General features: G+C 38.2%; 2 protein-coding genes across 2 annotated transcripts in view; one reads left to right on the top strand and one right to left on the bottom strand.

Moving 5' to 3' along the window:
• Positions 1–7,990, bottom strand: part of LOC124143776 (TPR and ankyrin repeat-containing protein 1-like) — a 46,260-nt gene extending 38,270 nt beyond the window's left edge. Inside the window, exon 1 of the mRNA XM_046512865.2 lies at positions 7,876–7,990. The gene's annotated coding sequence lies outside the window, so the exon portion shown is untranslated. The remainder of the gene's footprint in view (positions 1–7,875) is intronic.
• A 115-nt stretch (positions 7,991–8,105) lies between these two features.
• On the top strand, positions 8,106–27,050 carry LOC124129378 (TPR and ankyrin repeat-containing protein 1-like). The gene is made up of 17 exons (XM_048401749.1): positions 8,106–8,256; positions 11,406–11,601; positions 11,960–12,249; positions 12,986–13,133; positions 13,561–13,881; positions 15,446–15,661; positions 16,113–16,502; positions 17,315–17,683; positions 18,508–18,705; positions 20,321–20,728; positions 20,923–22,167; positions 22,367–23,532; positions 23,782–23,970; positions 24,101–24,173; positions 25,117–25,380; positions 25,564–25,901; positions 26,453–27,050. The coding sequence occupies exons 2-17, from the start codon at positions 11,565–11,567 to the stop codon at positions 26,549–26,551; spliced, it is 5,751 nt and encodes a 1,916-aa protein (XP_048257706.1). The 5' UTR covers positions 8,106–8,256; positions 11,406–11,564; the 3' UTR covers positions 26,552–27,050.
• The last annotated feature ends 137 nt before the right edge of the window (positions 27,051–27,187 follow it).

The raw sequence follows: 27,187 nt of genomic DNA, 5'->3' as shown, positions 1-27,187 counted from the left end.
TAAAATGACAATCAGAATGAACAACGCTTTCTTTTGCTGTTTTTTTATATTACACTTTTTAATGTTGTGTGAGCTCTAATAGACATAATATATTAAAAATATGTTGTACGTAGTGTTGTCATTTTATACCTCTAGGAGGCAGACAGTGTAATGTTCTGCAAACACTATCAGCTGGGGTTGATAAACATTACCAGTTTCGGGTTGCAGCAGTTCCATTTACTTTTGTCGGGGTCATGTGATTGATGCGGTCGGTGTAACACACCCATTATAGCAAGGACCAAAGTTAGGGATACTCAGAAGTGTACGCGACGCTTCATTCATAGGTCACGAGATCCACAAATCTTGTCTTACACAAACACGACGCAAAACAAAATATTCAAGTTCAATCTTGGTTTTATTGATTTTGTAACAATGTAATTCAGCTTTTATTTTCCTTCCTTTCTTCATGTGTCGTCACTTGTGGTAGCATCATCTTACTGGAAATAAAATTACACAATAAATACAACCTGAATGTAAATATTGATTTTTGAAACAGACTATAGCAAATCCGGCGAGGGGTTCCTGTGTTTAAGCGTGACGTTAAGAGCCTAACCTCGCAAGCGAAAGCCGCTATAGTTTGTATCATAAATGTATGCGTGTTAGTTGACAATATTTGCAAAGCCTGGACTGTTTTAATCCTCAATCTGACATAGAACCTAGCAGCAATAGTCTGTTAATACTTTATAACAGATAAGTAGAGTATGAAAATGGTACATTGTTCCTACCATTCGCTCTAGACTCTAAATGTATCAGGCGAACATTCTACAATTGGACATGCATGTACTTGTATACTCATCAAAAGAAGTAAGGGAACATGTACCGATATGTTTGCAGATAAAAACAATAAGGAACAGAAAATATTTGATTTATTAAAACATCCACCTTATGATTTCTACATTACTCATTATAAGTCGTATCTGAGTTATATAAATGCAACATAAACACCATATTAATATATGCATTACAAGATATATTTGATTTATTAAATGTCCACCTTATGATTTCTACATTACTCATTATAAGTCATATTTGAGTTATATAAATACAACATAAACACCATATTAATATATGCATTACAAGATATATTTGATTTATTAAATGTCCACCTTATGATTTCTACATTACTCATTATAAGTCATATTTGAGTTATATAAATACAACATAAACACCATATTAATATATGCATTACAAGATATATTTGATTTATTAAATGTCCACCTTGTCATTTCTACATTACTCATTATACGTCATACTTTGTGTTATATAAATACAACATAACATACATAAAATGTATGCATCAAGCGTGAGGTGGGGGAAAATTAGATAAAACATCAATATGTTCATATTACTCACGTAAGAGAGACTCTGTGTCAGTTGCTGGTCATCGACGACGTCCTCCTCTTCATTGATGGTATCTCGGCAGTATAAAAATGTAATTCGGTTGTAGGTCCTGTTATTCTTCGACCTTCCTTGTCCCTCGAATATGAGGTGGGTCGACTCCTCCAATGCCTCAGAGAACTGCTGGTTGAGGATTACATCAAAGTCTTTGCTGCCTTCTTTTTGTACTGCAGGACTCATCAAATCTTTGAATAGGTCTGCGTTCTTAACAGTCACAGTTTCATGCGAGACATTTCCAAAAGAAGGTTTTTGGGCAGGTCACTCACGGGACACCTGATGGAACGTACGCAAAATACGTATGCAAAATACCATCTTCGTCAACGTTCTTCATCAGATCACATCGGGAAACAGTGGACACTTTGGGTTTTAAAATTTTCCTTTCCGATGTTATCAGCTACTTCTTTTGAAGAACGTTGTAGTAGTAGTAGTAGTAGTAGTAGTAGTAGTAGCAGTAGCAGCAGTCGTTGTGCTAATATTTTGCTTAAACCTTCCTTTTTATACCTCCCCCCCCCCCCCCCCCCCCCTCCGCAAAGATAGCAATGTGTTTCCAAATCTAAAGCCAACTTTTCCTCATCCGTTAATTGCATGGGAACAGGATTGTTCAACACGTCCATGATTTCATCGTTATCTTCCAAAAGATGGTTCATGAAATGATGTGCAGCCCCCTCCCCGCTGTAGGTTTGCAAGGGAAAAGTGTAAAGGTCAGATTTCCTGCATTCAATCTGGTAACTGTAACCACATGGAATGTCTTCTTGCACATGTTGACTTGTTTTTGTCTGATGTCTCATCACTGTGTTCTAAGGGAGCCAAGACGGACTCAAAATCGCAATAGATTACAAAGGGGACGTTTACTGTTTTAGCATAATGACCTAAACCAAATGTCCTAAAAGCCTTTTCCGGTTCAGGCATTTGAATGCGCTGGGCTTTGTGGTAACAGTAGGCAGTGTGCTTTTGCAATCTCTCAACGGAAGTGAACGTCCACAAACATTTCTGACAGATGAATTTACTTCTATGGTTATGCTCATTTCTGACCAAGGCAACCAAACTGTTGATGAGAACATAATGAGACAGAGGAGGTTAGTCTTCTTCTTCCACCTCCTGAGTTAACAGAAGGAGATCGGTGTGTCGATCTTTGGGTACTTCAGAATACTCTGAACTGATTTTCAAAGGAAAGATAATATGCTTCTGATTTTCATCTTGGTCGAATCCATAAACACTTATACTAAAATTATTTGCTTTTTCAAATTTCGAAATGTTTTTGAGACTCATGGGGAATTCACACCCTTTCAAGTCTAACTCCTGCACCTTGTCCTGATAGTGACTCACTTGCTCTCTGACAAGATGGGATTGGACGGGGAACAGATGAGCTATCACACAATGGGCAAATCACATGTCACTGCCCACGTTTTTAACGTTTAACAGACAGCGCTTTTTCTCTAAAGAAGGAGGGAGCGGGAGATAGGACATACCGCGAAAAGGTTGAAATTTGACTATGGATAATTTCACGCTCAACACAGTTTCAAAATTCAAATTTGAACTATCGCCCTCAAAGGTGTCCATCAGTGTCATAATGGTGTGTACAGCTTCGGTATACAAAGATTCCAAATCATCATCTATGGTTGTGGGAGACATTTTTGTTCTAAAGTAGGGTTCGGTATAGGAAGTTTGAGTTGGTCTTACTAACTTTGAACTGACAGCAAAGACCCCACTTGATGGCACCTTTCGCTTCAATTTCAGCTTTCAAATGTTCTATGATTTGAGAGTGAATTGACACAAAATAAAAAAAGGAATCGTTTCCTTCTTCCCTCTCTGGAATAAAATCAAATTCTCTCGCATCCCCGTTCAATGCTTGTCGAGAACATGACGATGATTGTTTATTGTCATTGGGTTTTTTTCTACGTTTACCTCTTGACCCTCCACCATCCTGGTCATTTGAATGGGCTTGTTCCCTATGTTTATTTAAGGCTTTCAATTGAGTGAAAGTCTCTGAACATATCTGACAGGTAAAAGAGGATTGACTGGTAGAGGGAAGAGGGGAAACTTTATGATGTCTTCTAAAATGTCTCTGTAAATTATCATTGCGAGGGAAAGTTTCTGAACAGAATTGACAGTCGAAATGTTTGGAGAATGGGCCACAATTTTTTTTATGTCTAATGAGAGAACGTTTAGAACCATATGTCTTTTGACAAAGCTCACAGGTGAATACGTGTGTAGTAAATGGAGTTGACATTTTTTAGAAATTAAGTCTAACTAACAATGTAAACTTGAACGTTTTCTGAATCAAACAAAAATAGATACCTTCAGATTGTCTTTTAAAAAGTAGTCAACATTAGTAATATTCACATTCTTTACAGTTTTCTTAAAGAAAAAAATATGTACATAATGTAATTCTTGGAGAAAATAATAAGATCTAATGTAATAATGTCAATTGTCTATGAAATAAAATACAAGTCTTACCTTATGAAGAAGAAATCAATCTACAAATTCCTAAGTTTCCTAAATTCCTAAGATAAAGACAATACAGCTAGCGCGACCTCGCCACCCTTATTGACATAAGGACAATACCCATTCGAACCACTGATGACTTATAGACAAAAGAGGTAGAGGTCAGAGGTCAATATTCAACACGCTGTTAACGTAAAGGCAACGTAGCTACCGCGGTCTCTCCCCCCTTATTGATATAAGGGGGACACTACCTATTCAACCCCGCTGTTGAAATAAAGAAAATACAGCCAGCGCGGCCTCTCCACTCTTATTGACATAAGGGACAATACCTATTCAACACACTGTTACGATAAGGACAATAGAGCTACCGCGGTCTCTCAACCCTTATTGACATAAGGTCAATACCCATTCGAACCACTGTTGACTTATAGACAATAGATCTACTGGTACCACTCCAACCTTATTGACATAAGATTAATACGTATTCAAATCCCCTGTTGACATATAGACAATAGATTTCACACTCCTCTCCCTTCTTACTGACATTAGGACAAATCCATTGTTGATACAGGTGTGATAGGACAATAGTGTGACCTCAAAGAGGTCAGAGGTCGATGACGTCATAGTTGGAGGTCATAGGTCAATGACGTCATAGACACCTCATGGGAGGTGGTGGGATATGTTCTATTGACCTTTTTCACACATCGCTACTTCCGCTTTGAAAGCCAGGCTTGGAGAGCAGAAGGTGAAGGCTCGATAGCACATGAAAGACACGGAGATGTCAACAAGGCACGCAATCGGGACAAACTTTAACAATTTAACCATCCCGTTACATTTATCGTAAGTATTGAACATTATTCTTATTCTTATCACTGACAAACTATTCTACTGTTATCTGGTCTCCTTACCGATATAAATTTGAGTCTGTTGTGATTTCAATTTAAAATATCCATGACCACCTGGTAACTCCCAGCGGAGTTTATGGTAGCTGAACAGACTTACTACAAATGCTACTGATATCTTGTGAAAAATTATTCATTGTTTACACACCATTATGCCAAAAAAAAATTTATTGTGAGTTTAAATAACCTTGCGGGTTGTATTTGAAGTCGAAATATTGACCTTTTGACCATATCTAGATATATGTCAGGAACTAACTAAATTGATATGTTTATATGATGTATCAAATTGTAACCTACTGAAAATTTACAATCGTAACAAATCAGAATTTTGCATCAGTTGCGTATTTGATGTAAATTGTAATGGACTCAAATGCATTCCAATAAAATATTAGACCTCTAGATCTACTTGTGCTGTTGTGATTGTGAACAGTTGTTATTTTGATTGTCAATGTTGACAGATTAGATTGCATGAGGTGTAATATTTCAACTGAATTATTACATAAAGGGTGTGTAAATATTTGAAGTAAGGTACAGTTTGATCTGCAATTTTGTAAACAATATTTCTACCAAAATTATAGTTACTTACTGTACCAAATTAATCATGTCATGAAATGAACAAAAAAAAACCTAATTAATGGCCAGTAAATGTTCAATCTACATGTGATCTTTATATAATTTACAGAAACAGATAACTCTTTAACAGTTTGTATTCAAATATTCCAAATGTATAAATTGATATAGACATTACAATAAACTTATGTATAAACAGAATTATTTTTAATTAATTATTCACTCACAAAACAACATGGCCAATATTTATCAGACACTAAAAAAGCACATTGTACCATTTGTTTACAAGCAAAAAATTTATTTTCTCCTGGAATTTAATTAGGAGCTTTTGACTGACAAAGACACCCGGTCCATGTTAAGTTTTGAAATCTTATATTGTGAGAAATAAAGACATGAAAATTTCGGTTTGTTTTTCTTTGTTAAATATGAGAAATCCAGATTCTTCCATCAACATAATTGTACCGATACATATATTTTATCTTGTCTTGATTACCGATTGAAGTTGATTCCTTTATATATTTTGTTATTTTATCTGTACTCATATCTGATCAAGACATTTTCAAACTATTCAGGATAAATGTATCAGTAGCTTCCTTTTGATATATAATTGCCTATCATCATACAGGATTAGGTGAGGGTTTTTAAGAAGTTGGTGGTTGTATTAATTCTTATATTTCTTCAATTTCATTCATAATTTATATTTATCAATTTTTACTTTCCTTTTAACTTAGTTTAAACAGTTCACACATTATTACTTTTGTCGTGCACTTTGCAATCTCAATCGGCAATAATCATTTAATTAAGTGATGTTTGAAGAACAAGTAAAGTATCATCTGTCATTGTACACACTGAATAGAGTTATCGTCCCGTCTGAATATTTATTTTGACACACGAATTATTTTGTGAACTAATTTTATTTACATCGTAATATGTTAAGATGACACAGAAAAAGTGTCTTTTGTCAACTGGACTCATGGCAAAACGATAGTGCGTTGTGCACCAAACACCACTCTGAAACGTGAAATAAAGATGATAGACGATCTCGAGTTCGCCAAGCCACGCATTGACTGAGCAAATTGGCAAAAGTACACTGACGTGTTTCATGTTATGCAGTTCATTTACGATACAAAACTTCTGTCATTGAATGTACTGACACGTTGTACCTATATGCCGACGAGGTTATGATAAAACAATCATTTCTGAAATACGTATCTCGAAATGCACTTTTCGATTCACTTCCGGGATCCTGACAGCAAAATGCTAATTCCTGTGTATTACAGGCATATTTTAGTTGGACCTCAGGATTAAATGTTAAATATCTTCTGTATTAGATACAGATGATACCATTTTTTGTTTGTTTGAAATGTCCATTAGTGAAATGCACAACATGCTGTCTGTTCCCTATCAGCTGATGAGACTCACACTGCATGGAGCTATGCTCTCCAAGCCTCGTTTTCGATCCAAGATGGCGAAAGTGTGAAAAAGGTCAATATCCACAAATATATCTACATGGGTGTATAGCACTACATTGAAATAAGTTTTGTCAAAAGCACAAAAACGTCATCAGTGTATTTCAAAAGGGTATAAAAAAGTGGGGGTAGATGTTTAAAAGGCGTCATAGAGCTAGGTAAATTTTGTTGCATGTAAAAATTCAGTGTTCTCTTACCAGGACGTGGATAACTCTTATCAGGACGTGGATAAATGACAAACAATATGTAACTCTGATAGCCACAACGATACTACGACTGCGGGTCTGTCATCGATATAAATAGACTACCTGGAACACAAATACGAAGTGGGTTCTTAGAAATGTCTATCAACGTCCTTGAACGTGTACACCTATTCGGGTTTTAGAGGTACATTGTCAGTGTGCATTCAGTACAATATTGATCTCATAAATCGACATGATGTAAGTTGGTGTACTTGTACACCTGAGGGCGAGGTGACACTCTATTGAGTGCATTATTGTACACAGCACAGCTAAATGCATTATGATGAACACTAGAAACAATAATCGAGACATAAAAGGCGAATTACTTTATTTAAAGTTAATCAAGTGTGTAATGTTGCGATATCTGAGATAACAGCTGTCTTCGTTGGTTATTCTTGCACACCGGTGTGTGATTTCATTATATTTGTACCTAAATACACGTTGTATGTTGTGTACATGTATATCAAATACTGATTGGTTGACAATACGCACATTTTGAAATATCGTGTACTTCAATTGTGTGCGATAAACGCTCGGTTGAAAGTATCTAGTACAGTAAACTACGTTTATAACGAACACGCTTATAACGAACTGACCGATATAACGAGCTTATTTTTCAGTCCCGGCCATTTGCTGTATATATGCTTATAACGAACTACGGTTATTGCGAACTAAAATTATTCTTATAACGAACTACGGTAATTGCGAACTGAAATTAGTGGTCCCTTTGAGTTCGTTATAACCGTAGTTTACTGTAACTAGAAATATTCAATGACATTTTCGTGCTGATTACATCTATTCGGTACTCACCTCTGTTTGGTCTGTCCGTTCCATATACACGTACACAAATCATGAGTCTAAAACCACATCGCCTACATATATTTGCAGTCATCTCTAAAAAAAAGAACTCGTGAGCTATTTCAAGAATCTGAAACGAAAGTACTACACTTCCTTGAATATCAAAGGGAGCTAACTGCCATTGAACGCGTAATGTATAACTTGTTTTGAGCGATGTATGCGGCGATGTTACTTAAATGCTGTTCAAAACATAGATCGGCCGTGAGTGACCTGCAACTATCAGCTGTCACCACAACATCAGTTATAGTGATCGAGGGGAAGCAGCCTGGAGTTAAAGACCAACTTCGCAGCTAACGTTTGAAAGAGACGACGCCCGAGTTTATTTGTATTCTGGTAAGATTCTTGTTTCTTCTTCTTTAACGAATGTTAAGGCAGGAAGTCGCGACTTTAACGCATTGGGGACGATCGAAGATGACTTCTGTCACAGACTGGTTATCTCTCAAACGATTATGACAAAAACTAAATTGTGACTACATGCTTTTTGCAGAGATTTCCTATGAATATGGAAAGGGTTTTGTCACTTTTTTACCTTAACACATCAGCATGGGATATGAGGAAACTTTATAGGCAGGTCAGGCAAATATACCATTGTATGTTGACATGAAGGAGTATAAATGCAGCTTGTCAATAGGCACCTATTCAAGCAACCAAACATCGTAACACATAATGCTATCTTTTTCATTTGAAGAATACTTATTCAAGTTGCTTTCACCTGGAGGTGAGTCGCAACGTAATCATGAAACTATTCAACATGCACTACATTCAACTTGCATTTTGGAACAACGCCCTATATGCGTATGTAATCATGGTCGATCATATCAAAGTCCACCTGATCTCCTTCATGGATAACAAGTTTTGCAACTCAACTTGTCCTTTCTCAAACATAGTTCACAGACTAAATCGCTGTGTCACATAAATGTGTCTCTAAGATTAAAATTAACCTACATTGCACTGGTTTCACTGACAGCATTATCTATTGATTAATTGCGAGGCTATGCGTCATCGTTATCGATATAAGCACAAATTCCTATTGACTGTTCACGAGACCCAAAAGAATAAATTGAAAAGGGAGTCTAACTCAAGTCGGGAATGATTTGGTAAGTCTTACCTGCCTCAGCTGGATTGGGTTTGTGTGCATTATTTATTAACGCTAACAGTTACCCTTAAACCAGGTGTTATCTTCAGGAAATCTACACTTTATTGCTAGTGCAATCACTTCAACCCTAACCACCCCATCGTTAACAAAAGTAAAAAATGTGATAACAAATTTGGAATATAGTACTTAGTGTGGCATAAAGGAGTAGATTTATAATGAAATCAGTTCAATTGATTTTAAAATAAACAGCGTAATGTAAAACAAAGAAAGAGGTAAAACTTTAAAAGGGGTGTCCTAGTTAAGGTTGGGCTAATAGGGGAGGGTAAGGCAGTTAGGTTGTCTAAATAGTTACTGATATATATGTCGTCTCCTTAAGCACTGAAGTGAGTTTGGGGCGTTAGGACCTTTTTGCAAGAGTTCCGTCTCGTAGGATTTGTGCAAGCTGTAAGTCCCATTCCTTAAGTGGAATATTATGTTTGATATGATTAGCTGCTGAATGTTAGTGTGTTTTTCCGACGTTCATACAGTTTGGCCCTCACTCTATGAAGGTTTATACGCCAATAAACTCACACAAAGTGGGAGTCAATTCTTATATGTTTTTATAGTAATACTTGTTACTTCAAAAGATGTAGGCCTAGATCTAGATACAATATTTGGTACGTGTGACTTCATGATTACACTGACAGCCATCAAATAACCTTCTGTATCGCGGAATAAAATAGTTCCAAAAAAAGAGAGGTGACATTTACGTATGTATGCACAACCTGCTCTCCAGAAACATCTTACACAACACATGTATTCAAATATCATCACCATGAGATAAGAAAAGCATGTTAAGAGCTACCTCAGTAAGTCAGTCACAGTGGCAGCGCGTCGTAATACATTTACATCAACTGATGAAAACCTCTCACACCAAACTTGTAGAATACTATTGAAAGAAATTAAGCACTGAGATCAATTTTAACCCTGAAGTCTCTCTCTTTATTACTCAAAGGAACCACCAATGGTGGTACATGAGTTACATTTACATGAGTATACATAAATGTATACAAATTACAACAAGATGGCGTATCAATGTTTTAGAGAACTTGACAAAAACATTCAGGACACTGATCTTATTATTCCCAACAAGTTTCTTATATTTTGACATGTTAGGCCATTCATAATAATAATCACTGATAACAGAAGAACGTTAATTCGCCAAAGCTTTACATCTGAATAAATAATGGAACTCGTCGCCAATTTGTTGCGAATTACACAATGTACAAAATCTCTTTTCCTGGTAATGTTCAGCCAGCGACCCTTTTCAATTGGTAATGTGTGATTGCATGTTCTAAAATAAAGTAATGGTTTGGATATGTTGTCTGGGAGTAATAAATACTTTTCACCCCTCAATTTTACTCATCAAGTCATTACATAATTAACAATAACCCAATTTTCCTTTAAAATTGACTGATATCAACTCCAATGGAACACGCAGTGTTTTAACAAAAGGTGGAGAATTGGGTATGCTTTAGTCATAACAAATGCAACAACAGGTACAAAGTAGTAACTGAAGTGTAACTAATCTGATTATTTTCTGTGAATAGTTTTTGTCCTGATTCATCCCAAAGTGTGATGAGATTTAAACAAACAAGCAACACGAAAAACACTTATCATGCATGAAAAGTACGAGATAGTCTAATAATCTTAACATTAACAAGTAGACATTATTAAAAATAATAAATTAAAAACAATAATGAAATAAACAAAACCAACAAGAAATAAACACACATGAAATAAAATGAAATAAGAAAATAAAGTACGTTCAAATTAAGTTAAGTGCTCACGGTATAAAATGTCACATTTCAGTAACGTTCAATCATATATCACACTAATCTAGAAATGACGAAGTGTTTTTTTGTAATTTTGAAGAAACCCCACAAGAGTCGTGTAACTGACCTTATCATACCTCCATGTCAGAATGATGAGATCTGATTGGTCCACGTGATCTTGATAAAATACTGTGTAACCCGCCTTGGAGGGTAATAAATTTCTCAGCAGGGGAATAAATATCTTTTACGCTGCCACGAGCAATAAAGGCTGCGCCTGGATTTCTGAGAGGCAGAATAAATCACTTAAAAGCGAAACGCCGCACGCGGAACATCCAATGTGCCCCTCGTGATCCTGCCACAACTGCCAAGTCTACACCACGTATGCATGTGAATGATAAAACGTGTTATCTCTTATCAAGGCCGCTTAGCGCAGTCAGGTGATTGGGAGATACTCGTGTCTAGTCGGGTACAGACAATATATCGTCGGTAAAGTGTTCAGCTTTTTCACGCTTCATCTGCAGCAGGAGGACATCGAAGCAGAGAAATACATATAAATTACCATATGTTTACAGATTATTTCAGTGCAGAACATCATAGGAACGATAAAGCGTCTTCTGGATCTTGGATGAACACTCTTTCTGTCATGGAGCAGATATTTCTTCAGGGACACTCAATACCACAATACTGTTACACATGCTGAATACATTCAGCGGCCGCACGACTCCTATACCATGGGTACAGTGCCTGTTACGTCGACTAGCGGGTCAGGTAAGATGTGTGTTGGCTCAGGTAACATAGATATAACTAGGGTGCAAAGTTCCTTTATGATTTGACTGGCCGGTATGCTAGTATATGTTGACAGTACATACTGTAGTTACTTATAAAATATAGTTCGAGTAAGGTGGGAAAACATATAAAATACTCAGCAATTGTACAGTTATGTCACTTTGGAACATATATTGGGAGGAATAGGACGAAAATGAAAATTAGCCTGCGCACAAAAGAACTTTTGATTGAACCCATTAACAAGACCATATTTAGATACTTTTTTCAAGTTGATTGTTTCTATTTTAATAAATGGGATTATTTAATTAATTTATAAAGCATTTATTTTGATGTCATGCAGGGAATGACAACGCCGAAACTCTGAGGGAAAAGGGGAACGCAGAATTCCGGTTAGGGAGATTTATGAAGGCGATTGACTATTACACAAAGGCCATCGATTGCTGCAATGAGAATACAAGTAACGACACACCGTGGTGGTCCTATATTTTCTTTTGGAGGCAAAGTAAAACTTTCAGTTTGCTCTCTCGCCTCCATGGGAAAAGAGCCGAATGTTACCTGAGAAGCAACATGCCAACACAGGCTCTGACAGATAGCTTGGAGAGCGCCAAGCAAGACAGTAGAAACTTCAAAGTGCGTCTTTATATTTGCTAATGTTCAATTATCAGTCGTTCTAACGCCAATAGTGGCGGTCGGGTAGCCTAGTGGTTAAAGCGTTCGCTCGTCACGCCGAAGACCCGGGTTCGATTCCCGATATGGGTACAATGTGTGAAGCCCATTTGTGGTGTCCCCCGCCGTGATATTGCTGGAATATTGCTAAAAGCGGCGTAAAACCATAATCACTCACTCACTCTAACGCCAATAGAAGAAATATTTTCAACACTTTTGGATGTGTATGATTGTGTTTGCTTGTTGTTTAATGCCACACTCAGCAATATTTGGCGGTGGTCTGCATATAGCCGAGTCTGGACCAGACATTCCAGTGATTGACAGCATGATCATCGATCTAAGCTGCTGGGATACGATGACAAACATCCACCTCGTCAAAGAGCCGGATCACTTGATCCCTTTAGTGACCTCGTTCGAAAAGCATGGTTTGCTGAAGACAAATTCTAACACGAATCTTCACGGGGCATGATTTTGAAGTATTGGTGGTATACATGCACATTTGGATTTTACGCCACTTTCAGACGCGCACCATCGAATCTTAGAATTAACTTCACAGTGTATTGAGACACCATAGACCGAAACTACAGTACACATAAATTATTAATGTTTGTATGTACTGTGAATCTAGTTAAACATGTAAAACATATTTCTTCATTATGATGAACGCCGTACAGATAAAGTGATTCTTTTTTCATTGCAGGCCCATATTCGAGTCGGAAAATCTCTTAAAGAACTCGGAGAGACAGTCCAAGCTATTGAATCGTTCGTTACAGCCTTCAACGTCCTATCCTCAAACTGCACTCAAGCCACAAAGCAGGAGATACTTTCAGAAATAGTGAAATGTAAATGTAAGTGAACGAGCTTCATAATTAATTCAGTGATGTGTCATTGGTATATTGGAGACTTGAGCGTATCAACGTAGTACATACAATTCCGAAATTAACCTGAAAAGTGTGTGAGTAATGTAGGGTTTAACGGGGCTGCGAACAGTATATCCATCACGTGTCATCAGAATTTTGGAGGAAAGCCTGCAAATGATGACATGCATCAACCAAGTCAGCGAGCCTGACCACCCGATCCCATTAGTCGCCTCCAAGACAAGTATAGTGTGGCAAGTGTGGGTTGCTGAAGACCTATTCTACCCCGGACCTTCACGGGTCACATGGCAAATGTTTATCAGACAGATGCATATATGCAGCAATCTCCTTATTAATTATTAATATATTAATATTATGACATTTATCCCCCTAACATCGTACGTGGTGTGTCCTTCAGGTATGCCCCACCAGATCGCTGTCCCTCAGCTGTATACTATTGGGCGTGAGATGTGGGCGGAGATGGTGCTCTTTCATGTTTCTGCCTCGGATTGGGATTCGGCCTACAAGGACTACCTATTGATGCTTAATGCACCTGTGTTAGTGTCTCAGGTGGACCTGGATCTGAAACCACTCTGCAATACTCGATTTTTGTGTGAAAACCCCTGGCTAGGGGATTCCATCTTATTCCTAATGAAAATGGGAAGCAAACACCATACTATGACCACAAGAGCTGATGATACATATCTTCATGCAGGCCTCGAAGTAGCGTTTGCCTCACGTAAGAGTTGTTTTTGTTTCATTACATGTAAAAAAAACAACCACTGACATAGTCTATTTGCAAGGAAATCATAGTCTACGAGTATTTGCATGGATATTCTGGCGTCCCCTGGGATTTTGTTTGAAACTATCATATGTTGCAGAAAATGCAGGAAAAAATAGTATGTCCTTAGACTTGAAAATCATTCGTTCACTTGACAAGCTGGATGCTCTGGAAAATAAGGGTTTGATAGTTTTAAAACATGATGACTTCTCCTTTCAGAGAACTGAAATATATTCTGCCTCAAACGAAAACCCAGGCCCTAGAATATTGAGTGGTCTTTCCCTAAATAATAACAAAATTTTGTAGAAACCTGTGATTACAAATGCGATTTCGACAACTTACTAAACTGCTGATGAAAAGGAAGTATAAATAAGTTTGAATACCTTGGCTAAAAGAAACTAAATTCCGCTGGAAAACGATTGACCAAACATCCAACATGCTCTTACTGTTAGAAATCCGTGCATTTTGAGAAAAGAATTATTTTTGGTGAATTTGGTGTGAAACGTGTTTTTGATGATCACACGAGATGAAAATGTCAAGGTGGCGCTGATGGAGTCTGCTGAGGTCCATAGTGCAAGAACGCTCGAGTGCAGCCAACAGATCATTGCCAGACTACTTTAGGCATTACACCATACTGGGCACTCTTGGAACAGGCCTCGAATTGGTAGACCACGTGTGACCATCCCACGGAACGATCGCCATCTGCACAAACGCTTGCTAATGGTGACGTCATCGGTGATGGTCAAGGGTACTGTTCAGCGACGAGAGCCTGTTCCATTCTGATGATCGGATTTGGGTATATATATGGAGAGGTAAATGATTGGCTCTTGGATGAATCAAGAGTTCATCCTTTTTGAAGCAGTGGCGTCATGTTGTGAGGTTGAATTTGTGATGAAAAGAACACACGTCTCATCCATCATCCGTGGTAATTTGAACGCAACGTTGCAGTGATGATCTTCTGCACTGCATGCAAATGTTTTGCCCCAGAACTCATGAAGATCAGAGTGCTGACATATCTCATTGAGAACTGTGTCGATCCTCACGCAACAAACCATAAAGGACAGAATGCCATTCAATGCATCCAGCCATCAGATGAATTCATCACAGCGTATTTCTTCTTGGCAATACATTATCGTATCAATATTTCTATATAATATAAATTCAATAGTAAATATTTAACTGAATTTAATACAAATAATTGAGGAAGGAATGTACATTGCACTGCTAATTTATTTGAATGTATTTACGTGGGAGCCAGTCATTGAATTTGGTTTAACGTTGCAATATTTTTGTAATATCAATCATAGCCACTTTGTAAGTAAATCTGGTCGTATGCGTATCGTATGCGTACACGACAGACCAAGCATCAGATCAGTGTATACTGATATATCTAAGGGACGCAACTCTGCACATCTGATCGATGTTGCCTTGGTTGTTACAGATGCATCAACCATACACTTGATAAATATGGTAATGTTATGCTTAGCGTGTTTGCCATTTTTCTACCTACTTCCAATTCTAGCTCACTTCACAATTACAAGCAACAAAGAAGAGATGGGTGCAGACCGCATATGTGAGAGCATGTATGAAGAGGGTTGGGCTTCCATCAACAGACAAGATACCGCCAGAGGTGTGGATAGATTTGTTGGAATATTGCTCCAATATCATACTACAGCTTGTCATCACACAGTTGTTGTGAAATGTTTGTCGTCCATTGTTAATACTGCAAGTCCATCGGGTGAGTCTGTTTCTATGAACATCAGTAACAATATCATGCTATAAAGCTATTTATGTGATTTTAAAGTCCGTTGGTTGAAACCTTATAAACTTTTACAGTGTACAAATGCTCTCAAAGCCTAACATTCAAATATTTGAGATAAAGTATGTACACGTTTTGAGTTAACTGACCATAAAAGTCCAGTCGACATTTATGGTTAGTTAACTCCCTTGCCTCGGGAAGCTGGCTTTGGGGGTTCGAGGAAAGAATGGAAAGTCAAACAGGCGAAAGAGCAGAGGGAAAGTTGTGAAAACAAATCTGCTAACTGGTATATTCTGAACTACATGATTTAAGAATTTGGAGATTTGGGCAACAGGGTGGTTGAGAAATGTAATTGTTCTATGCGTTGTGCTATTAGACATTGAAAACTATACAACAAAAATAGTATTCACGATTTTGACCTCGATTACAGATCTCGATAACATCTCCATAAAAAAGGTACATGTTTCCATCGTGAAGGCACTGATAGAACGTTTTGCTTCAAGGGGAATGTGGAAACATATAAAGACAGTTGTCGATGTATATGGTGAGGAAGGACTGGATTCAGGACTTCCAAATTCGATATCTATTCCAAATCTTCTAGACTGTGATACAATCAACGATTTCGAAAAGGAAAGTGTTTTGAGGATAGCCAACAGATATGGTGCAAAGTACTTTTCACAAGTCCTGTTGAAAGCAGCATCCTTGGGCCTCATGGAATATCTATTTGACATTGGCGGCAGCCCTTTCTACTTGTCTACAAACTCGGATGAGCCACAACTGCATGCTGTCTTCAATGCTGCTTCCACCGAAGGCTTACTGCGTCAGTAAACATGTTTACCAAATATTCTTCCGTGACAATAATTTCAAATTTAGCCTCATCTAATTAACCTAATAAACAGGAATTTGCTTCTTTTTCAATAATTGTCAGTGGCATTTTGAAATACTGATAAAGGTGATTACCTGCGAAAAGATGCAGTCACTTCACTATACAAAGTACACACATAGGTACATTCTGGGCTGAAAACACGATAGAAATTGAGTTTATTGCACATTCTAAGGACAAGGTAGAGGTTAACATCTCCGACTGTGACGTCATATCACAATGAACGTTGTGACGTCATACATGTCTGCAGTTTAGAACTTTACCTTGCAATGTTTGATTCATTTTCATAAGGCATAACCACCTAATGTTTTTCTTACGAAGCAACTGTCTTTCACACTTCCAGTCTCTTTTCACGCCACACATTCTGTTCCAAATTCAATTTAGCCCTGTCAAGTCGTCAAGGGACATAGCTCTACATTGTGAACACAACATGCTCATCACCAAAATATATTTGCTCATCCTTGCACGATTCGATTTGAGTGACAAGATGTCTTCCTTTCTGAAGTTATGAATAGCTAAAAAAATAGTCATTAATTCTAAATAACTCAAGTGATATCTCTTGCCAAAACACACTTTCAAATTAGGTTTATGTATTTTAGATTTCCTGTCTGAGTTAGGACATTGCATTTAGTAATATATACACAAGTCAAATTATTGTCATGATTGAGATTGAGATCCTTATTTCAAATCACAACGATGATTATATCCCAGAGTCTTTAGTCTCAGGTGCTTTATATCTAATGTTTCAGGTGGCCTTGCCTTTCTAAAGAAGCTCATTGCTCTGCACAGGTCAAATCCAAAAAAATACCATTATCTTCATCCCGGAAGAGCAGACGCACGGGGTGATACACTTCTGCACCTGGCCTGCAAGCGCAAGTATAGTAAAGCAGCACTGGAATTGGTTCAACTGTTGATTCAAGAAGGGGTCCAAGTCGACACAAAGAACAAGGCGGGGCGCACGCCAGTCGATTGCATTGTCAAGCACAATGATCGGAGGGTTGTTTTGCTGATACAAGCTGGATACACAACACCAAAGACTGGGTCAATTAATAGCCAAAAGGAAAAGGAAGAATCAAAAGAGAAATTATCCGAACACCAGAACAAGTCATCTTTTACAAGTACTTTCTTTGAGTTTAATGGATTTTTGGTGTATACGGCTATTGCATCAAGTTTCGAATAATTCGCAAATCTAGTCTGCACATGAATAAGTATTATCCATAATATTGATATTTTTAGAAAAATAATATCACAAAACGGCAATATGTCACATGTAGGTCAAGAAATAGTTTTGTTTGAATATTGGATCCTGTATGTAGATTATGGTGATGTCATGTGCTGAGGTGAGGTGCAATGAGGTTTAACGTCGCGTCCAAGATTATTGCACTTATATAGCGACGTGTATGTACGTGTGTGTGTTTGTGTGGCTGCTTGTACTAGTCCGGCCTGATGCCGATTTATAGTGCTACCTCACTGCGACACCATGCCGCAGTTTAACATGAATACCCCACTCAGTTACAGTATACTGACTCCGAGCCGACCATCCTTTGTTTGAGCCCTTTAATGCCGAGCTCCATACAGGGTAACAACATGTATCATCTGTTAACGTCTCTTGGTATGACGCGGCCGGGGTTCAATCCCCCGGACCTTCCGCTCTACCACTAGACCACGGAGGCGGTGGTGATATCATGATATAAGTGTTGATTTCTATAAACTTGTTAAGTGAGGGCACTGTTGTTCATCTGCGTTCATATGGCAGAGTATGATTACTGATGATGCATTTATATTCATTTTCCAGACCAAATAGATATCAGTTACCATATAATGTTCATGTAAATGAAATTTGAAGTACAATAGTTTATCAAAGTGCTACAGATATGTTGTCTTTCAAAGTGGGTAAATAATGCATGCATTATTGTACTTATCTTCGTTTTCCACATCTCAGCAGAGGAGCTTGCAGAGAAGAGATCAAGTCAGGAATCCACAGAAAAGGATTCAAACCAGCAACAACACAGTTTAACAGGAAAAGACACATCACAGATTCAGAACGTTCGTATGTTAGTGGAACTACTGTGTGCTAACAATAAAGGATCTCAGCATCAGCGAACAATTGAACAAATTGTTGACACCGCAAATGTAGAAGGTAAAATGCACTTTTCGGTTATGCATGCCCATACACCCTCACTTAAATCAACATATCATTTTAAGATTTAGTTTACGTGGACATACATATACAGTAAAATACGTATATAACGAACACGCATATAACGAACTGACGGATATTACCAACTTAATTTTTGGTCCCGGCCATTTGCCGTATCGATATTGTATATATGCTTATAACGAACTACGGTTATAACGAACTAAAACTAGAGGTCCATTTGAGTTTGTTATTACCGTAGTTTACTGTAAGGTGAATTCTTAAATTAGTTCATTAAAGACACAGAACAGCTGATTGTTGACATTTGAGACATAACGTTACTGAATACACTTGGCACGATGGTCACAGATCACATTGTAAGGTAGTTAGTTATCTTTGAAATAAAATAGGTAGCGTTGAAATAAGTTACATTTTATATATGTATATATTACTGAACCACAACCGCCGTCATATGGCTGGAATATTGTTGAGTGCGGCGTTAAACAACAAACAAACTGAACCGCAATGATAAGGCAAAAATAATTTCAGAAATATATGATAACCCAGTGCTAATTATTAAATAAGCCATCAGCCATCAGACCATGTTTGAGAATAGTCGAAAAACGGGTGTTCTTTCATTCCACTTTCTTATGAAGGTAATAATATTGGACTGAAGTCTTCAAGTGCATGTACTCATACATGTCAGTACATCAGTCTGGATTTCTGGCGTCTTTTACAGTCAATTGTCCTGCATGCTGGATAAATAATACTCTTTTCGAAGGTGTTGTCTCAGACTTGATCTGATCACAACTCTTCATCTTCATTACGTAGACACATCCCTTCGTTAGATTGCCTATTGGCATCATCATCAGTGTATGCTTGTTTGTTGCTTAACGCCGCATTATTCCAGCTATGTGACGGCGGTCTGTAAATAATCGAGTCTGGACCAGACAATCCAGTGATTTACATCATGAGCATCTATCTACGCAATTGGGATCGATGACATCAACCAAGTCAGCGAGCCTGACCTCCCGATCCCGTTTGTCTCCTCTTACGACAAGCATAGTTGCCTTTTACGGCAAGAATGGGTTGCGGAAGACCTATTCTAACCCGGATCTTCACGGGTCTCATCATCAGTGAATGAGATGGAATAATACCGTTATTTTTAGTTACATAAGGGTATGTTAGATTAACCTTTGTGTTAGTTATTTTTAGACGTATATAACTTGGATGATTCCGGCACTCCTCTGGATAGTGATTTGCCGTGCCTGGCCGACTGGACCTCCAGTGCCCCCACGCTGTTACCAAACATTTTGACACAGTGTTCATAGTTCAGGAGCTTTCAGTCATTTATTATTTAAACAATACTGTCATGTAATAATACCGTAACTAACGCGTTACCGTACCTGTGGTAAAACAGCAAATGGAAGAAGTGAAAAAGATAAATAACCAGCTGTCTCTATCGTTTGAAGACAAATTTCGGCACATAATGGACACAATTCAGCGAAATTGCCGTATCTTTTAATTGTTTTGTCACTTTTTTATGAAGTTTTGATGAGAAAGGAGTGAAAAGGTATGATCTGTGCATAACCAATTATTTTTTGTTATCCCTTTCTAGATCTCCCTGGAAGCCTAATGACTATACCGCTACCACAATTGAAGAACCTCATACAAAATTTGGCATCGAATGGGAAATGGCATCATGTGCAGAGAACGATAGAGATACTCGGAGTAGAAAACCTCTCTCCAACGTTGTTTCAGTCAATTTCCATAAGGAATTTCATCGCTAGTGATTCTTTCCAAGGACAAGAAGACCAGAAACTGAAACTATACACAATCTTCTGCGATCATGGTGCAAACCTGTCTCCAAAGAAAGGAGCAGAGTCCATGCATTTTGCTGTAAAATACAAAGAGGTACAACTGGCCCTTCGCTTAGTGGAGGATGGGGTCAACACCTCTGCTGTCACAACCGACTCAGGGGGCAATACACCAATACATACAGCACTTATACTTGCGTTGGAAAAAGGTAATGATCTTTTTGTATGACTTGGCTTTTTAAAATTAGTTTAGTTTTAATTATTAATTAGCTTTAAATCAGACCACCGGATATTTGTTTGAAATGGTTAATAATAAGATCTGTAAAAAGCCCCTAAAATATCATTAAAATTTATTCTTTCGGATTGCAATAGTCCAATTGTCATGTCATGATATACTTAACAGGTAACTTTGGCCTCCTTGAGAAATTGATGCAGCTGTACAAAGACGATTCAAAGAGACATTCAGACCTCAATCCTAACAAGGGCAATCTAGATCAGGATACACCACTGCATGTAGCTTGCAAGTATCCATTTAGTGAGAATGCATACAACGCAGTTAAACTGCTCTGTCACTGGAAGGTTTGTTCCAGTGCTGTAAACTCAGAGGGGAAGACACCTGTTCAATATGTCAGGGATGACAAGCGGTTTCAGTTATTAAATGGCTACTCGCGGCCGGCGAGTGAGACAATTTTAGAAGAACACATTGAGAGTTGTAAGGCAAGGATACGTGAAAAATTGTGCAGAGTGGCAAAACAGAAATTGTCAGATATAATTAAACTTGATGATAAGAGTGGAGTGGGTGCAAGTGAAAAGAGCAGTTATCAAAGTGATGTTTTAGATTTTGACAATCTAATTTGGGAGATTGAATGCCTGCCATCATTTTGGAAAGAACTTCGAAAAATGACTTGTGTTGTAAAATCACAAGTAATAAAGGCATTAAATCAGATTGGCAAGGGGGAATGGACAAGAAACGTACACAAACCAGTAACACACAACGGTTTGCAAATTCCATTATATGAAGCTAAAACGTCCAAAGCAGCCAGAATCATCTGGGAAGTTGGCATATCAAGGGATATCTCGAACCAACAAAGCAACACAATGTATCATGAAGTTATTCGAGTTTGGGCCGTAGTGTTAGATCATGGCAAATTGCAGAGAACAATAGCACATGTTGTGGAATGCCATAAAAGAAGTGAAAGTCGTGAAAAGATAGAGAAAATGCTTAAAGGGTGTAAGCATTCACAGTTTGAAGGATGTATGAAACAACGAATGCCCGTGTCATATGTGGCAGCAAGAACAAACCATGAAGATGATCTTGATTTCTGTCTTGTCAGTGACGATGCGAAAATGCCCCACATACACAAGTTTCAAACATTTTCCTCCGCAATGGTTGATGTCATTCTACAGAATGTACATGTTAATGTTGACTTCCTGTTCAAAGTTACTGACAAAGAGCGTAGTATAATAGACATGAAAAGTAAAGGACCCGTTTTGCTACTTGGCCGAAGTGGTACTGGCAAGACTACCTGCTGCGTCTATCGGTTGTGGACACATTTCGCCACATACTGGGAAAAAATCACAGAAATTGGACAACCAAATCTGCCAATGCAAGATGAAGACTTTGAGAGCAACTGTAAAAATATAACTGGTATGTCAATAATTTCTAAGTTTATTTATCTGAAGACTGAAATGGATAGTATGTGATAGTATGCAAGCGCAAGCAAAATTATAACAATTGTATGATAAAATCCCTATCAACGAACTGATTAGTGTCAGTTGATATATGCTAATCGGAGACGATTATTTCTAAATTAGATGATACTTCATTTGTTTAATTCATATTTCAGATCCGGATACCCATATCCATCAGTTGTTTTTGACCAAAAACAATGTCTTGTGTACAGAGGTACACAAACATTTCATGGAATTATGTCGTGGACAGATGGCAACAAGAAGACATGCTCACAAGGCATCAGAAGACCTTCCTCCAAGGCTGCAGGATATCGATGATCTTAGTTATCCCCTGTTTCTCACCTCGAAGCAATATCTGTTGATGCTGGATGCTTCTCTGGGCCCTTCTCACTTTTTCCAAAGGGAACCTGATGGCACACTCAGTGTGCGGATAGACGGATGGGATGATGGAACTACGTTATTTGGATTTTCTCCACTTGACATTGACCAAAAGGACGATGACCCAAATATAGAGAAAGGTGTTCCCAGAAATACTCAAACAAAACCGATAGACCCAAGGAAGGAGGTCACATATGAAGTATTTGCTCGTGAAATATGGCCAGATATTGCCACAAAAGTGGCAATGAAATATCACCCATCTCTTGTATGGGCAGAGATCATGTCCTTCATCAAAGGTTCGTTTAAAGCATTATCAAATGAATCAGGGCATCTCACAAGAGATGAATACATTGATGTTGGCAGGAAAAAAGCACCATTCTTTGTGGGTAAGAGAGAAATTATCTATGAACTCTTTGAGAAGTACAGCCGCTTCATTAAACAGAGGGGCCTGTTTGACATTGTCGATGTCGTTCAGAACATTTACAAACGTCTCCTAGACCAAAAGCAAAGCCGTCCGTTTATCGTGCATCAGATATACGTAGATGAAATACAGGATTTTACAGAGGCTGAACTGTTTTTGCTTCTCAGCATTATGCGCAATCCAAACGGAATGTTTTTGACAGGTGACACGGCCCAAGGCATCACAAAAGGGGTTTCGTTTCGTTTTTGTGATCTGAAATCATTGTTCCATCATGCTAAAGTATCTGGTCTTTTTGAGACACAGTACACAATCACTGTGCCTTGTGTTCAGAAACTGACTCACAATTATAGGTCACACAATGGAGTGCTATTACTTACATCTGCAATCCTGGATGTCATGGAAGAGTTCTTTCCTGAATCATTTGACAAAGTACATATGGAAAGAGACGTGGGTTTGTTTCAAGGGCCAGCTCCAGTTCTCATACAATCGTGCAGAAGAGAAGATTTGCATACACTTCTTCAGGTGATGAGATTATAATAATAAGTTTTAACAAGTATTAGAGATAACAAATTAGAGTGAATGGTTCATATATTACTACTGTGATTATGTCCCTTGCTTTACATTTTAGATCAGTGTAAATACTCTATGATAAATTTAGAATGTTAAAACAATACTACAAATGTAATTCATGCGATATTAGTTTCTGTATGTTTATGAATGTCTTTATTTGTATGGTATTCTTAGTGCAGTTGTCAATACATTATTTCACAGGGAAGAAATAGAAGTTCATCATCGCCAATAGACTTTGGAGCTCACCAGGCCATCTTAGTAGTGAACGAAGAAGCTAAAGCGTGTGTGCCTGAAGAAATGTCCAGACGTTGCAATGTCCTCACTATCATTGAATCCAAAGGACTGGAATTCAACGACATTCTTCTTTTCAATTTTTTCAAAGACTCACAGGTAGAATAAACAAATCATTTGTATTTTAGAACGATTCTGTTCATAGTCTATACATCAATACACATAGCTGCATCAAAATTTAAGCTCTGCATACTGGTGCAGATTCAGTTCATGAATTTATATCTTCCAGGCATCGAAAGAATGGAGAGTGGTAGCTTCGTGCTTGGAAAGACATGCCAAAACGTTTACAGAAGATCATGAAGGTTCGATCTTTTTAACATGTTTTCCAAAAGTCTTCTCTCACATAGGCAAGGATTGTTGTACTTGCAAAGTCCTGACATTGCAGTGAATATGTTTTAATGATTATTTAGATGCTCATTCAGCTGTTTTTGTACTGCCAACAAATTCATTCCTTGAATAATAATGTCAGTAAATGTCGTTTACCTTCAGTGGAAATATGTTGTTTTGGTCGGTTCGTTGTTTAACGCCGCGTTCAGCAATGTTCCAGCTATATGACGGCGGTCTGTAAAAATAATCGAGTCTGGATCAGACAATCCAATGATTAATCCACACAATTGGGATCGATGACATGCATCAACCAAGTCGGCGAGTATGACCTCCCGATCCCGTTAGTCACCTCTTACCACAAGCATAGTCGCCTTTTACGGCAAGCATGGGTTGCTGAAGACATATTCTATACCGGATCTTCACGGAAATATGTAAAAGAATACAAATAGAGATCATTTAATTACCGTTTAATTCAGCGAGTTTGAGACATTCAGGAGATAAACATGTTTACAGTGTAGAGTTCGGGTGCCTCTAGATTCAAGCAAGCTAAACTGAATTTGGTACAGAACATGCAGTATGTTTATCTCCAATCTAACATGACAAATCGGCTGCTTCATGGGTGTCCATTGTGATTTGATACCTCTGATTGACCAATCACAATCGAGTAATGTCTAAGTTTATAGTGGAATTGTGAACTTATTCATTAATTATTCATGAGCTCAAATACGATACATAAATGTCTCCTTGGAATTCACATTTAAATTTTCAAAATTTTAAGAAACAAGGCTTCCATGGCTCAGGAGAGAAAGTCGTTGCTCGATTCATATTAGATAATATCATGCCAACTCTCCATATATCTTTACCCGACATGATATAATTTTAACATGTTTTTTATTGACAATCCTCTTTGATTCTTAGTTTTCCAAAGCATTGGTGTCCATCCACTGGCCTTTGAACCCAACAAACACAAGATTCTCAATTTTGAACTAAAGTACCTGTACACAGCTCTGACTCGGGCACGTGTCAATGTGTGGATCTTTGATGAGGATGAAGAGAAGCGGGCACCAATGTTTCAATTCTTCAAGGCTAAAAACCTGGTTCGATGCAAGTCTGGCCAAAATCTTCCATGCAAGTCTGGCCAAAATCACCTTCCTGATGATAGTACAGACGTTTCGAGAGAAAGTGAGATGAAAATAATGTATATATTGTGTAACTTTAGAGTCTATACAAGTTACATATACAAGTACATATCACTCAAATTCTATTTTCTTTCAAATATATGTCTGTCCAGGTTTCAACATTTATGTTCAAGCTGTAGTGTCGTCACAATGGCCTGTATATGTAACAATTTAATTTCATCTCCAGGTGAGGCGGATGTGGGATTTGCTGAAGAATCCACACCAGAGGACTGGGTTAGCCAGGGTGATACTTTCATGGTGCGCCGTTTGTATGACGACGCTGCAAAATGTTACAGAATAGCTGGTGACATACAAAAAGAAAAATCGTCCATGGCACACAGTAGAGCCATGAAAGCTGTTGGTCTCAAGAATAACCCAAGGGCCATGAAAAATGAATACATCACAGCAGCGGAAGAGTTCATTGACTGTGATCTTGGGCCCGAGATTGACAAAAAGGCTGCACTTTGTCTTCAGTATGCCAAAGAATATGAGCTCGCTGGAATGGCATACGAGAAATGTGAAGAGGTACGGTGTCCACATTGCAGTTCTGTGAATCTAAAGTTTATAATTATGCAATCACTACAGCAGTAATGTAGTAGTTTATAAACGAAATGTGAAATTATTTCAGTTTGAAAAAGATTAGTGAATGATTTAGACTTCGTGAATCTTGTCAATTTTTTATACAATTGTCACATCGAGTATTTTAGAACAGGGCCCAGGTGGTCCATTTGTCTAGGACATGGTAACGGTAACAGGGGTGGGGGTGGGGGCTGTTCCTCAGGCATGCCAGAATCCTATGATCGTGGGTTCGAACCCCATATCCGCACTGATTATCAATCCTGGTTTGTCAACACCATACCTGTGCCCCTGGGTTTGACCGAAATGTTAAATGTCTAAGATCTGTGTCACTTATATCTATCCTCCCACACGAAGCTGAAATGTTATCATAACTGAATATTGTTCAAAACGGAATTAAACTCAACTCACTCTTGCAGACACACTGACTGTTTCTTTAGCTGATGAGTACATTTTACCAAACAAAGCCTGACCTTTAAACAGTTTTATCCATCTTTCAGTTCAAGCATGCGAGTACTATGTACCATCGAGCAGAGGAGTTTGACGCGGAACAGCGCTGCCTGGAGAAGGCTGAGCCCGCGGCTCGGAATGAGACCTAAAAGACAGCAAAACCGTACAACTGCCTTGTGGTGTTTCCAGGTGCTTCTACGGAGAGTTTAAGCTTGGGTGCTACTGGAAGCGCTGGTCATGGTGACCTGTTTCGAGAAGCTCTGGGATCACCAATGTTTAATTAATGTTTCATGAATGTTTCTTTTGGATATTTGTGGCTTCCATTGTATTTGTGTGGGATCCCTTATGTGTGACAGTGTACAGATGCAGAGCTTTAGACGCGGGAAATAGCGTTGAGTTCCTAATTAAAGGAATTGTATAGATGTCCCTGATGAATATTAATGCAACTGAATGTATGCTTCAAAAGTACAAGAGAGTTGGTGCTGAATGCCGTGTTAACATTGTATCACATGTATCCACTCAATGTAGTGAGTGAGTGAGTGAGTTGGGTTTAACGCTGCTTTTAACAGTATTCCAGTTATATCACAGTGTGTCAGCTTGATGTGGGAGGAAAGTCCGAAGAGATGCAGGTCTCAGACTTTTACCACTTCGGTGAAACCAACGAGCACGGGTATAGTGCTGACATACCTAGAAACACAATTGGGGCTAACCGGGATTCGAACCCACAATCATAGGTTTCTGGCGTGCTCAAGGGACGCAACTCTGCGCAGCGAATCCCGGCACCC

Source organism: Haliotis rufescens, unplaced genomic scaffold, assembly GCF_023055435.1.
Source record: "Haliotis rufescens isolate VD_foot unplaced genomic scaffold, xgHalRufe1.0.p SCAF_1, whole genome shotgun sequence".
NCBI classification, from domain to species: Eukaryota; Metazoa; Mollusca; class Gastropoda; order Lepetellida; family Haliotidae; genus Haliotis; species Haliotis rufescens.
This window is presented reverse-complemented; position numbering and strand designations above follow the sequence as displayed.

Coding starts and splice junctions, on each gene's coding strand:
- LOC124129378 (XM_048401749.1), top strand. CDS start 11,565: ATGGGTACAGTGCCTGTTACGTCGACTAGCGGGTCAG. Junction 12,250..12,985: donor AAGACAGTAGAAACTTCAAA/GTGCGTCTTTAT, acceptor TTTTCATTGCAG/GCCCATATTCGAGTCGGAAA. Junction 13,882..15,445: donor CGAAGTAGCGTTTGCCTCAC/GTAAGAGTTGTT, acceptor TTCCAATTCTAG/CTCACTTCACAATTACAAGC.